Genomic DNA, 15,055 nt, shown 5'->3' with positions numbered 1-15,055 from the left:
CTGTCATTTCAGGTGACATGGACCAAAAATCCCTTTTGTTTTAAAGCAGAGTGCTGGAAGAAGAGGTACCATTCCTGAAGAAGTTTACTCCTCCCAGATGTTTTTCCAGTGTGATGGTTTCCTGTACATTCTGTTCCAGTTTCTTTGTAAAGGGCTATATAAACAAGTATTATTCTAATCAAAATACAATAAATGAGAGATTTAAATTTTCTTGCAGTGACCCAACTATGGGAGCTGCTTTCACCGAGAACCATGACTGCAAACAGCTCCTACTGATGTATTTTGTTACAAATTAAAATATACAGAATATAAGAAGGTTGATCATTGCTTTGCAATTTGCTGTCTACTTACAATCTCTTTTTTGATCTACAGGTCACCGGATATGAACCCAATAGAGCTAGTGTGGCATCATCATAGCCCCATTATATATAGGAAGAGGCTAAAGTCAGCAAAAAAGGGTGAACTGAAGGTCATTCAGAGAACATCTCCACACTGTTGAAAAATGTAAGAGACACAGAAGTCATCTGGCCATATCAGAGAGAAAAGGAGTTGCCAGCAGAATTTCAATTGAGCCAATGTATTTTGTTATAACATGAAAGCTAGTCATCCCACTCCATACCCATGCATTCTATGCAAATCTCAACTTTCGTAAGGCATTTTCGTAAGGCACTGTCTCACATGACCTTCTCGAACAAAACTAGAGAAATACAACTGGTTGGAAAACTGTACTCAAAGAGTAGTTTATCAATGGTTCAGTCAAGCTGGAAGGCCATATCATGGGGGGTCCCACAGAGATCTGTCCTGGGTCCAGTTCTATTCAATATTTTCATAAATTATTTAGATAATGGCATAGAGAGTACACGTATAAAGTCTGCGGCTGATACCAAGCTGGGAGGAATTGCAGCACTTTGGAGGACAGGATTAGAAATCAAAATGATCTTGACAAACTGGAGAAATAGTCTGAAATAAATAGGATGAAATTCAATTAGGATAAATGCGAAATTCTATACTTAGGACAGAATAATCAATTGCACAAATACAAAATGGGAAATGATCGACTAGGAAGGAGTACTGCAAAAAGGGGTCTGGGGGGTTGTAGTGGATTAGAAACTAAATATGAATCAACAATATAATATGGTTGTAAAAAAAGAAAACATCACTTTGGGATGTATTAGCAGAAGTGTTGTAAGCAAGACACAAGAAGTAAATTTTCCGCTCTACTCAGCACTGATAAGGCCTCAGCTGGAGTACTGTGTCTAGTTCTGGGCATCACACTTCAGGAAAGAGGTGGACAAACTGGAGAAAGTCCAGAAGAGAGCAACAGAATGATTAAAGGTCTAGAAAACGTGACCTATGAGGAAAGGTTGAAAAATTGGGTTTGTTCAGCCTGGAGAAGAGTGAGGGGGTACAGGAAAACTATCTTCAAGTATGTAAAAGGTTATTATAAAGAGGAGGGCAATAAATTGTTCTCTTTAACCACCGAGGACAGGATAAGAAGTAACAGGCTTAAATAGTAACAGGGGAGATTTAGGCTAAACATTAGGAAAAACTTCCTAACCATAAGGGTAGTTAAGGAACAAATACCAAGGGAGGTTGCGGAACCTTCATCATTGGAGGTTTAGAAGAGCAGGTTGGACAAACACCTGTCGGGTGTTGGTCTAGAATCTAGATAACATTTAGTCCTGCCTCAGTGCTGGGGACTGGATTAGATGACCTATCAAGGTCCCTTCCAGTTCTACATTTCTATGATTCTATGGTTCCAATTTGAAGCACTGACAGGATATTAGAATAAAGCCTTGGATATCCAAGAATCTCAAAACCTATATGACAGGCAAGTATTATTCTAATCTTACAAATTGGTAAACTGAGCCATAGAAAGACTGAAAAGAGGCACTTGCACCCAGGGTCAAACAGGGAGCTGGTGGCAAATACAGGAACAGAATCTGAGTTCCATTGCTTTAACCACCTAAATGCACATCTTCCTTAAATCTTAAATAAAATGTATACTTTTATGTTAACATATAACATCCTATATTTAATGTAGAAATATTGCTTGAGTTTGAGGCATTCAGTTACATGTGAAAGATTTATACGATCTGAAGAGAAACCAGAGCTTAATAATGATAAAGTATCAGTTTAGGGGCCAGGTCCTGACCAGGTCAGGATTTGGCCCCAGTTGTATACTTCATATTGACTTTGTGGAAAATAAATTAACAAACGCATCAAAAGCAAAATGAATTATGTTTGGCAAATTTCTACTCTACTCTCAGCCTTCCTCTTTACAGTAGGGGGTATATTGGAAAAATAGATTAAAATTAATGCTTTAAACCAAGTCTGCAACACTATTTCAGGATTTCCATAAATAGTCATTAAAGATCACTATTCTACAAGAACTTTAAAATGTTTACCGCTGGTGAAATATTGAATCTCATGTTCAGTTAGACAGTCCTCAAAAATGATATGGCATTCAGTGTACATGTCTTGTATTTCCTTTAAAAGAAACAATTTAATGCAAGGCAGGGCCCCTCTGTTGGAGCTACCCACACAGTGGCACTATGTAGTCACTCATCCCAATATAAATACCTCAAGAACTTTCAACATTTCTGGCTAAAGTGGCAGCCAACAGTCTAATGCAAGTGAGAATATTGCTTGAGTGCTACTTGTCTGCTTTGCTGTAGGGTTCCTATCCAGGAATAATAAAACCGTTTAACACCTGCAGGAGAAGAGATAAGGCTGGTCTTACATATTTTTAAAGAAAGTCCAAGAATTACTGTGTTTCCTCAGCCTCTCTCCTCCTGCTATCACATTACTCCTGCTGTTTTTATAACCTCCCCATTAGTCTACTGTCAGTTTTTTCTCTGTAAGTCGTCCATCTTTTTATTTCTTTAAAATGTGCTTTATTGCCATCATTCCTGACCCCAGCCACCAAGTAAGCAACACAGGCGCCATGATGACTACAGTTTACATGCCCTAGGATTGGCTGCGGGAAGGGAGAAGAGAGATAGCTATTATATCGCCTTTTCAAACATATACATGGGTAGCTGTAATTCAAAAGAAAACACCACTGAATGCCTCCAGCTATAACTACAGAAACAACTATTACCACCAAAACAGGTGCCAAACATTGCTGGAACTACCCTGACACTCCATACACTATTTAATGAATATTTGATTGTTATTCCAGGAAAGGCTTTTAAAAGACTACAGAAGACAACAATTATGCAGAGCGGTCTCACTAACAGAGCAAGAATGTAAGCTCTAACATGAAACTGAAAGATGGACACTTTTCACAAGAGCATTGTTTCTTAAATCTACAACATAGGATGGACTGAAACAGCAAAAAGTGCATACAGCTGACCCAAAGACAACAGTGGCCATCTTCAAAACCAGATTTGCCTAGCACATTATTCTCGTGTTAGCACACTGTTTGACTGATAAATTACAGAGCTATATGTCTGTTATGCAGAGCAGTAGTTGGAACAATTATCCATAGTCTGACTCTGAAAGGCTATTTGGCAGAAGGATGAATTTGATAACAAAAGGCCTGATTCACTGACGTTGATAACCAAATTGGTATTTCCAGCACTCAATGGTTAAAACCAGCAGCTGTGCATAAGACTCTATAATTCTATAATGCCAGAAATAGCATCGACTCAGGAAATATTCAGGCAGGTACCCAATGTGTCTCTATCATTATCTTGTTTATATATAAAATGAAAAACTACCAAAGTACAAGTTAATTAGGCATTTTAGTTTACAGATATTTTAGACCTTACAGTTGTATCAGCAATTATACTCAGAAGTTAAATACGAATTCTGAGATATAGGCTGAAGGGGGTTTTCAAAAGGACGCCCAAATCTTGTTGGCAATAAGCACTGGGTGCACAGCTCTTTTGGCGCCTTTGAAAGCTATTATACATTTACATCTTCAAGCAGACACATATTCCTGGAAAAGGTCCCTAGTTCACAAGTGTAACTGAAGCTCATTTAAGGCTCAGTTCTACACAACTGAAGTCAATGAGAGTTTTGCTATTGACTGCAATGGAAGCAGAATTAAGGCCTTACCCATTACAGTGAGGCTCTTCACAATATTTTGTTTGATGTTTTTATCTAATTCTTAATTCACCATTCAAAGGTACAAACATACAGTTTATCTGTCTACATTTCTGAAAGAGAGAGATTACCAGTCATGTTTTTGGGGATTGTTGATGATATCAGCAATATGGAACATACGGACACTGGCTGGTTAAAGTTATGCAGAGAGCAATGTCCTATTTATTTTTAAATTCCAAAATGCTGCTGGTTGCAAAGCAATGAGGAATCAGAATTTGAAAACTTCCTAAGGCAAAAAGGAAACAATACAGGAAAAATTGTTTTGATGGTTTTCAGATATTAGCCTTTCTCCTCTGCCCCATACTTAAAATAAGTATGAATCATTCTAGAAAAGGCTCTTACAGATGGATTAAAGTGATAGCTCTGTCAGGATTTCAATAATAATGATTGTTGATAGTGGAGAGTTTAAGAGCAGGAGGAATTAGCAGTTTATGGTATCTCTCACCTACAGGCATTTTATACTGTAATAAGGGAATCCTCTCACCTGACTGGAAAACTCTGCCTAGTCATGGAATATCAAGCATGTGTCATTGTCTTTTATTCCAGATCTATTGAGTATACTTAAAAAGACAGCCAACATGGGGAGTGCAAAGAGTGCCCCCAAATCTCTCTTCTATCTTATTTCATAAAAGCTAATGTTAAACTTGCACCACATCAGTTTAGGAATTCACTGGTACTATAACTGACCATACATTGTCAGTAGTACTAACACCTTAATCTCTGGTAGTATTTTCTGTTTATCTTAAGAACAGGATTTCACAGAAATCAAAGCAAGATTTTCTAACCTGCTTATCCACAAAATCAATCAAGGTACATGAGAGATGGATTTGGCCACTACAGCTTAAAGGCACAAACAAAAGCACACTCTTATTATAAAAATAAAATATAGGAGCATCATCTTGTAGCATCTTCTTTCAATTGTACTATATAAAAGGGTGTATATACACAGTATATAGCGAGTCATCTTTTTAAGTACTGAGCAAACCAAATGATTTAAACCAGGTGCAATGGCAATGAATCCACAGATAATTCTGTACCTTACTTTATTTTTTGCTGGTACAATAAAAACAATGAGCAACAGACATGTGCAAGTTGCATTGCAGTTAAAGCAATATGTGAAATGTTCATCACAAAGAGTTGTCTTTTTGCACTGATCTATATAACCATCAAAAAGTGAAATGCAAATACTGTATTTGTAAGAATAAGTAAAGCTATTATTATGTTTACCTCCTTAGAAACCCTGAGATGCATTATTTGGCATTAAAATGCATGCTCTAAAGATGAAACATCAAAGGAAATAGAAAAAAGTGCAAATATATTCAATGTTTTATCTTCTAATTGGTTAGAAAGCACAGTGCTTTTACATAAAAGAAAAAACATCTTAAAATAAATACATGTGATGAGTATGAATGTTAATGCTCTTTGCTCTTTCAGTTTGCTCTGTTAATTACTTATACAGACCTTTTGCCATCTGTCTGATATTTTTCAAGTTAACTGTATACATTTTTCCCTCCTCTACTGTGATATAAAGAGATCAAAGTCCACACTTCCTGCAGACAGATTCTGAAATACTGAAGTCCTTAAAAGATAAATTTTCAATTACAGTTTATATTCACATTTCCAAAACCCCCAAACTTCAGCAGACTATTAAAGGGTTAAATGAGTATGTCACATTTTACACAATAGAAATTCAGTTTAATAAACATGTAATTTTTAATAGCAGAACTGCAAATAGCAGAATAGCAAACATCCTACAGCAAATGAGACAGGATACAAATGAAGCCTTAGATCAGCTAAGAATTAAGATCTGTTTTCTTTCACTTACCAGCATTATCCATTTTTTCTGCACCCGCCTGCTTCAAGAAGCAGAGTTCTATAGAAAAGCAGCCGGTGCTGCTCTTTTTCTCTCTAATGAAGCTCACTGCCCTTCTCCTGATTATTAGACCTTGCTGGCAGTCAGAGCATACTTCATGCACTGACTGCAGTAGACACCACCAGGAAATTTATATCTCCAAGGATGACAAACAGCCATTAGCTCCATTATAGGCTGATTAAGACTATGTGAGCCTATCAAGTGGATACTTGAATCCCCCCAGGATTTTCACCTCTCCTGGGGAGAAAACAAAAAACCCCCTCCAACTATGGAATATTGAATACACATTTTTGCAAAGTAGAAGAAATGTTGTTTTAATGAGGAAGTGTTAAAAGGTGGGGAGGCAAAACTCTAAAGAAAAAGATGTAGATAACAGAGTGCAATGAGTCTACATTATAAATGGCAAAAGTTTTGATTCTGGGAGGGGGGAGGATGGGGAAAGGCAGTCTTTTTCCTCAGGTGTTTTAGCTTTGAGAAAAATGTATCACTAAAAGATGTTACATTTGCTGCAGTCATTAACTCTGGCTGTGCATTAAATCTTACAACTTCTATGTCTGATGTTCCATATTGTTTACCAGAAATGCATTTATAGCTGTATCAATAGGCATATGCAGACAAGCAATTCATCCATTTGAGACATTAATTATTATACTACCGTTTGCAGACTAAAAGTAACTAAAGGGTCAGATCCTATTAGTCAAGGGTATAACTGTCATTAGATGCCAGCAGAATCAGGCCCAACAAAAACTGATTGTCATAGGTAGAAATGAAAAGCCAACTACAGACATTTCTGCTAGACTTTCCATACCATCTGAGATTCTGATGCCCAAGATTTTTCCATGATCATGTAAAATAATTTTAGTGGAATTGGATTTTTAAACATTTCCCTTTTCTATATTATCAGTTCTCTTACAAATAATACATATTTTTTATGTTCACACAAAGATATTTCTCCTGCCAGCTAAGGTTGAATTGATTCAATATGGGGATAGGCCTCAGGGGACTGGCTACTATTCCCAACTCTTCCACAGACCCGCCATCTGACTGGAGGGAAGGAACAACCTTTACCTCAGTTTCCTCATTTGTATGAGGGAGATAATCCTACTTACTCACTTTTGTGAAGTTCATTAGAGTCCTATATGAAAAGATACTGCTATCTAGTCATGAAACTACATAAATGCCACACAGTATTATTTTTTCTCCTAGTTTCTCTTTCATTTAAATAATTCTGTGTGCTACCAGAATCCTCAGCAGTATTGTAAAGAAAACGGAATGTTTTTATATTTTTTACTGATATAAGATTCTGCTGACCACCAATGAGTGTATTATAGGAGCAGCAATATACATCTCTGTAATTATCCCCCCCCCCGGCCTCCCGCCTTTTTAAATACAAAAATGCTTAGAGCCCTGATCTATTTGAACTGATTGGGGGTGGGGAGAGAGAATCAACTGCTGAGAGTGAATGTCATCAGCAAAAATGGAGAGTATCTAGGGCATGTTGGTTACATCCTGTATTGTAGAAAGGAAAAGCTTGGAGGGCTAAGGAGAGGCAAAAGATTAGAAATATGTCACACTTTATACTGAAGTTCTATTTATAAATTGTTTATAAAGAGCCTATCAATGACAGATGTCATAAGCATGTTGCAGTAGTATGTGTGATAGAAGGTGAAAAACACATCAGTACAAGGTGTTATATACCATTATAAGCCATGGTAGTAAGCAACCTATTCACCTGTTGGACTCTATAATAATCACTAACAAATGATTAACCAAGTAATAACTTATTGAGTATTTATAAATGAATCCTTAACAGAAAGTGTGAATCTCCTCTTCTAGGCCAAAGTAGAAAAGAACTTCTAGAGAAGAAAAAATAAAAGTTACAGAACCAGAGAAGGTACATATGTTGATTAGCATATGCTGCTACATGTTACTTCTTAATGAAAACCCATGAGCAGATGCAACTATTACATTACAGCATCAGGGCGACATCTCACTTATGGTTTGGCTGCCAAAACTACTAAGCTTTAACTATCAATTTTAACTTTAATTTTCTACTGACATCTCTATTGTTGGTTGAAAAGTGTAAAAAGTGGTATTTTTTTCAAAATTTTCCCAAATTTTGAAACCCCAGAATTATGAAATTTGAAAAACTTTCAGCAAGCTCTACTGAATTTCATTCCTTTTTTTGCTTTACTTTAAAATAAATAATAATTATTATTAATAATAATAATAATTTGAAATTAGGGATAAAATAAATCCACTTTTTTTTCATTCAAGCAAATAACAAACAGTACTACAGTGGTATGACAAACACTGAATCCAAACCCTTGTTGTCTGTGACGCCACACTACAGTGTTAAGATTTGGTCAGTAAATAGGGCTTCTTAATCCAGTGATGATCTGTACACGCGCCTTTAGTAGGAGAGAAAGACACAAAATGATTAAAGGGGATGCTGTGATTCTTTTCAGAATTTTCTCAGCTACTTCACTTACTTTGATTTAACTTATTTTGCTCTTCTTCATCATAGCTGATGAAAAGCACTATATAAGTGCCAGATATAATTATTTAGTATGGGTCTGACACTGTACCCATTGAAATCGATAGCAAAGCACTCACTGATTTCAACAAGGGCAGGATCAGTCCCTAAACTTAATGCTGTGAATTGTACCACTGTAGTCACTGAGCCGCAAGGTGGTCCAGTGGAGTCCTGGGCTCACATCCCTGTTCCACCACAGATTCCCTGTGTGACCTCAGGCAAATCCCTCAGCCTCTCTGTGCCTCAGTTCCCCATCTGTGAAATGGGGATAATAAGCACTTCCCTATGTTGCAGGGGTCCTGTGAGGATAAATACATTAAAAACTGTGCCCAGGAACTACGGTGATGAGGGCCATAATATAGACAGATAATCAAAGCTATGATTTATGATCATAAACATGACACCCAGAGGTAAGTATTTTGCAGAATAGGACCCTAAATCTCAAACCTGCAATGTATAATGTGTAGGTGGGCTGCTGCGCCTATGTGGAGTCCCAGTAAAGTCAAGTGGGCCCAGTTCACCCAAGTATTGCACATTGTGGGCTTGGGAACTAAGTGAGTAAACAGAGGGAAAGGGGTAAATAAACCACAGCTCCCACTAAAAGTTAAGACTGAATAATTGAACCCAAATAATCAATTACAGCTTCAGCAAGTATAACCAATAATGAAAAATAAGCCTAAACACACATGTAGAAAATGTAAACAATGACTCAGTGTAAATATATCATTATAAAGGATTTGATATTTTAAAAACAATTTCTGGTAAAGTACAGCACTTCATTTCACTGTTTCTGTTTCTTCCCAAGCAGAAGCTTTAATGTAAATGTCTCTGGGAGAAGCTGTATTTGGTTTTAGATGCTGTGGGGTTTTTAGCTAACCTCAAAGTTCTAAATATACAATTTCAAGTAATTCTGTAAAGCATCTTTCAATTCCCAGGATAGTTTTTGTGATCGCATGGGAATTGTGGTGTTCCATAAAACATATTCATTCTAAGGAATTTTCCTTCCCTTCCCTGCCAGAGATGGCATGATTCCACGGATAAAAGGATGCTCTGAAAACACAGGAATCAGAACAGTCTTCCTGTGTCATCACCTTTGGGTAAATCATTTAACCTTCTGTGCCTCACTTTCTCTGCCTGTAAAATGGGGATAGCCACTTACCTCACAATGATATTTTGAGTCTTAATTAATGTTTATAAATCACATTGACATCCTTGAATGGTAATATCTATATAAATGCAAGGTTGTTATTAATAATTTCCCCTATCATCTTCTGTATTCACAAGGCCTTATGTGTATGAAAGCCATTCCTTCTGGGCTCATTCTTGCAAGAGGCTGGTCGCTCTGGCCCAATCCAGTGAAGTACTTAAGCAAGTGTTTAACTAGAAGTGCACGAGTAGTCCCAATGGGTAAAGCTAAACACATACTTAAGTGCTTCACTGGATCAGGCTTGAGAGCTCAGCATTTTTTCCCTTAAACCTCTGCAACAGCTACCCATGTCACAGCACAACACAAGGGAAGCAGGGCTGCTACTCTCCACATTATACTGGTGGCTGGCTAAGGGGCAGCACAACAATGTGCTGATCTTTGCTTTGGGCTAAGCCACGAATCAGCCTGAAATGATTATTTATATAATGCTGTAAGCACACAGGATGCTTTGCAGTACATAATGTGCTAAACAGAGAACAGAGTCCTTGCAAGAAAGTGTTTAATCTAAAAGCATGAACAAGTACACAGGGCCTGATTCTGCTCTCTCATTGGAGGACCAGCAGTAACACCACTGAAGTCAACAGATTTAGAAAGATGTAAAGATGACTTGAAAAGAAAACTGAACCCATTTAGCAATGTGTGGTGTTTGTAGGTTGGAAGCTTCACAGAACAGAAGGATTTTCAGAGGAACAGGAAAGGGCTTGGCATATGTTAAAACCGGGGGACTGTCAAAATGGAGAAGGTGGCAAGAAAGATGGCATGAAGACAGTGGGGGTGGAAAACAGAGACATAAGGAGAGGTCAAGAAAAAGCTTGAGTGTAGCATGGGGAAAGACGCAGCGGGAGATAAGCAAAGATGTAGGCAAGAATAGAATCATAGAATATCAGGGTTGGAAGGGACCCCAGAAGGTCATCTAGTCCAACCCCCTGCTTGAAGCAGGACCAATTCCCAGTTAAATCATCCCAGCCAGGGCTTTGTCAAGCCTGACCTTAAAAACCTCTAAGGAAGGAGATTCTACCACCTCCCTAGGTAACGCATTCCAGTGTTTCACCACCCTCTTAGTGAAAAAGTTTTTTCTAATATCCAATCTAAACCTCCCCCACTGCAACTTGAGACCATTACTCCTCGTTCTGTCATCTGCTACCATTGAGAACAGTCCAGAGCCATCCTCTTTGGAACCCCCTTTCAGGTAGTTGAAAGCAGCTATCAAATCCCCCCTCATTCTTCTCTTCTGCAGGCTAAACAATCCCAGCTCCCTCAGCCTCTCCTCATAAGTCATGTGTTCTAGACCCCTAATCATTTTTGTTGCCCTTCGCTGGACTCTCTCCAATTTATCCACATCCTTCTTGTAGTGTGGGGCCCAAAACTGGACACAGTACTCCAGATGAGGCCTCACCAATGTCGAATAGAGGGGAACGATCACGTCCCTCGATCTGCTCGCTATGCCCCTACTTATACATCCCAAAATGCCATTGGCCTTCTTGGCAACAAGGGCACACTGCTGACTCATATCCAGCTTCTCGTCCACTGTCACCCCTAGGTCCTTTTCCGCAGAACTGCTGCCTAGCCATTCGGTCCCTAGTCTGTAGCTGTGCATTGGGTTCTTCCGTCCTAAGTGCAGGACCCTGCACTTATCCTTATTGAACCTCATCAGATTTCTTTTGGCCCAATCCTCCAATTTGTCTAGGTCCTTCTGTATCCTATCCCTCCCCTCCAGCGTATCTACCACTCCTCCCAGTTTAGTATCATCCGCAAATTTGCTGAGAGTGCAATCCACACCATCCTCCAGATCATTTATGAAGATATTGAATAAAACCGGCCCCAGGACCGACCCTTGGGGCACTCCACTTGATATCGGCTGCCAACTAGACATGGAGCCATTGATCACTACCCGTTGAGCCCGACAATCTAGCCAGCTTTCTACCCACCTTATAGTGCATTCATCCAGCCCATACTTCTTTAACTTGCTGACAAGAATACTGTGGGAGACCGTGTCAAAAGCTTTGCTAAAGTCAAGAAACAATACATCCACTGCTTTCCCTTCATCCACAGAACCAGTAATCTCATCATAAAAGGCAATTAGATTAGTCAGGCATGACCTTCCCTTGGTGAATCCATGCTGGCTGTTCCTGATCACTTTCCTCTCATGCAAGTGCTTCAGGATTGATTCTTTGAGGACCTGCTCCATGATTTTTCCAGGGACTGAGGTGAGGCTGACTGGCCTGTAGTTCCCAGGATCCTCCTTCTTCCCTTTTTTAAAGATTGGCACTACATTAGCCTTTTTCCAGTCATCCGGGACTTCCCCGGTTTGCTACGAGTTTTCAAAGATAATGGCCAATGGCTCTGCAATCACAGCCGCCAATTCCTTCAGCACTCTCGGATGCAACTCGTCCGGCCCCATGGACTTGTGCACGTCCAGCTTTTCTAAATAGTCCCTAACCACCTCTATCTCCACAGAGGGCTGGCCATCTCTTCCCCATTTTGTGATGCCCAGTGCAGCAGTCTGGGAGCTGACCTTGTTAGTGAAAACAGAGGCAAAAAAAGCATTGAGTACATTAGCTTTTTCCACATCCTCTGTCACTAGGTTGCCTCCCTCATTCAGTAAGGGGCCCACACTTTCCTTGGCTTTCTTCTTGTTGCCAACATACCTGAAGAAACCCTTCTTTATAAAAATAACCTTTTTAAATGTAGTGTTATTTAAGGAAACTCTAAATTAATTCTGAATTATGACTTTTAATAAACTCAGATCTAGAAAGGAGTATGAGAGGTGCTGAGTTTTCATCTCAGACACAAATTGTGGTATATAGGCAAGCTAACTGCCACAGGAGCAAACCCCACAATTACACCAGGAAGAATTGTGAAACTTCGGTGCATGCAGAAAAGGGCTCTTGAACGCAACTCTTCTCTTCTTCTCTTTTTAGAAAATAATGTTCTGTTATTATGTCCGGTAGCTTTGTATGTGCACATTTGCATACTTAGTGCTGTAAAACTTTAGTGCACACACTGAGGAGGATTACATACAAATACTTTGGTCACCGTCTAAACTGGGGAATTTTATCAAAAACTGTCCACTCATACTACTACCAAGTGTGATGCACTGGTGAGAGCCAGAGAACTGAAAGGGTATGTCTACACAGCAATTAAAAACCCATGACAGGCCCATGCCAGTGGACTTGGGCTCATGGAGTTTGGGCTAAGGGCTGTTTAACTGTGGTGTAGACAAGGGCTCAGGCTGCAGCCCAAACTCTGGGACCCTCCCACCTTGCAAGGGCTCCATGAGCCTGAACATCTACACTACAGTTAAACAGTTCCTTAGCCCAAGCCCTGTGAGCCCGTGGCATGTGCCTGCTGCAAGTCTTTAATTTGAGTGTAGACATGGTGGCTTCTGACGTTTCTACTACTGTGTCATTTAAACCTGCTCAGAGCATTTGAGGGTTACTAGCAAGCTGGCAGCCTCCAGAGCACATTTCAGTCAACTCAGAGCAAGGTTTAATTGACATAGTGGTCAAAAATGCCAGAAGTCTAAACTACACTAAGGTGCATCTTTTTAAATAACCAGCCATTCCTGACAATTGAACATACCATGCAGAGCAATAGATAGAGAATGCCCACAATGCTGTCGTGTTCACACAATGCTGTCTGACACTAAAGGTCTAGCTCTGAAAGTCCTTTATTTATGTAACTCCCACAGACTCCAGCGGGAGCTCTGCACATGGAGGGCTTGCGTGACTGATCCCTTAAGTAGCAACTATCACAGGTTTCCCTCACAAATTTGACATAAACTTTAAAGTATTTTTCTTGAAGAAACAAACTTCTTCTTCCTTTCAGATTCTTATAGGCATCTGGAGTCACTCTTGTAAAATCACTATGTAAAGAAAGGAGATAAACATCTTGGAAAAACAAATGGCCATTGAGAAAATAGGGCTGGGTCTTGGCCAAAACAAACAAAACAATTAATTAATATGGTACAGCTTCTCTTCTTAACACAAAAAGGTACATGGTCAATAAGAAAGACTGCAAGATCCTGGGTAGCGCTAATGTATGTCTGGCTGTTCAGTTCCTCATTGTACAAACACAATATATCATTTACATGTCTAGCACATCAAAATAGGTAACATACTCAAAAATGAGATGCTTTCTCCTGCCTTGTACTAAAGATAGATTAAACATTACAAACAAATGCATTAAAACACGATTTTCCCAAGGAAAACAGAGATGAGCCTGAAACAAAACCTTGCAATCTTTGTTTCACCAGATGTATCTGGCCACATACAATTACATAAAACAGGCAAAACCAAAACCCTGGATCCAAACAAACCCAAACTTTACGAAAATTTTGGATCTGGATTTGTATCAGAAATGTCTGGCTCTGTTGAGCTGTGACTGGCATACTGGCACCTCTTCACCACTGTTTGATGAGCAGTCTGACAGATGAGGATAGCTAGTACAAAAAAAGTTTCAGCTTATAGAAAAGAGTTTTAAATATATAAAGTGATCATATATTTAAAGTAATAAGGAGAAAATACCAGGTAGTAAAGGGAACTTAAATCTTGCAGAGAAAATTGTAACAAGAACAAATAGCTGGAAGCTGAAGCCAGACAAATTCAAACTAGAAATGAGACACACATTTTTAACGAGGTGATTAACCACAGGAACAAACTACCAAGCCATGTGATAGATTCTCCATCCTTTGATGTATTCAAATCAAGATATGCTGTAGCCAAACACAAAGTTATTCTTTACGCAATTACTGGGGTCAGTACAGGAGTAACTGGGTGAAATGTAATGGTTGTGATATATAGGAGGTCAGACGATCTAATGGTCCTTTCTGGCTTCAAACTCCATGAATCTATGAAAATGGCCTGACTCCATAGTCCTTACAGCCCCTTCCATCCTTAGCGGACTGAAATACTGGACTGTTTTGTCAGGCTTTTACCACTGAATTACAGGAATGTATTTCATATATTTAAATAAAAATACATTTTACCCTATCCACAATATTGGGACTATAGTCTTGCCTTTTTGCCCTCCACTTTCCCCTCTGTTTGGTCTGCAGGTTCATTTCCCATGTTTTATGACCTCACTTTTGGTAAAAGAAGGAAATGTACATTAATGTTAGGCATAAAACAAAGCAGAGAGTAGCAGGAAAAATACATGGCACTAACAGTGGAATTACCTATCAGGAGAGAAAAACAAAGGGAAGACAACATAATCTTGTCCCGAGGACTCAGGGTACAATCCTAGTCCCACTGACTTTAGTGAGGCCAGGCTTCCACCCTTGGCTTTAAAATATAGAGAAGAGTGTGTGTGAGGGATGGAAAATGTA

General features: G+C 39.1%; 1 protein-coding gene across 5 annotated transcripts in view; it reads right to left on the bottom strand.

The window, feature by feature from the left end:
• The window catches only part of PHACTR2 (phosphatase and actin regulator 2), a 222,309-nt gene that overhangs the window by 170,336 nt on the left and 36,918 nt on the right, over positions 1-15,055 (bottom strand). The window contains exon 1 of one of the 5 annotated variants that reach the window (XM_073337513.1): positions 5,939-6,053. The exons of the other annotated variants lie outside the window; for them this stretch is intronic. Coding sequence (XP_073193614.1) covers positions 5,939-5,951 — 13 coding nt within the window. The 5' untranslated portion in view covers positions 5,952-6,053. Of the gene's footprint in view, positions 1-5,938; positions 6,054-15,055 lie in introns of those variants that run through there. 5 annotated transcript variants of the gene reach the window in all.

Source organism: Lepidochelys kempii, chromosome 3 (assembly GCF_965140285.1).
Source record: "Lepidochelys kempii isolate rLepKem1 chromosome 3, rLepKem1.hap1, whole genome shotgun sequence".
Taxonomy (NCBI): Eukaryota; Metazoa; Chordata; order Testudines; family Cheloniidae; genus Lepidochelys; species Lepidochelys kempii.
The sequence above is the reverse complement of the archived record's forward strand: the minus strand, read 5'-3'. Positions and strand labels throughout refer to the sequence as shown.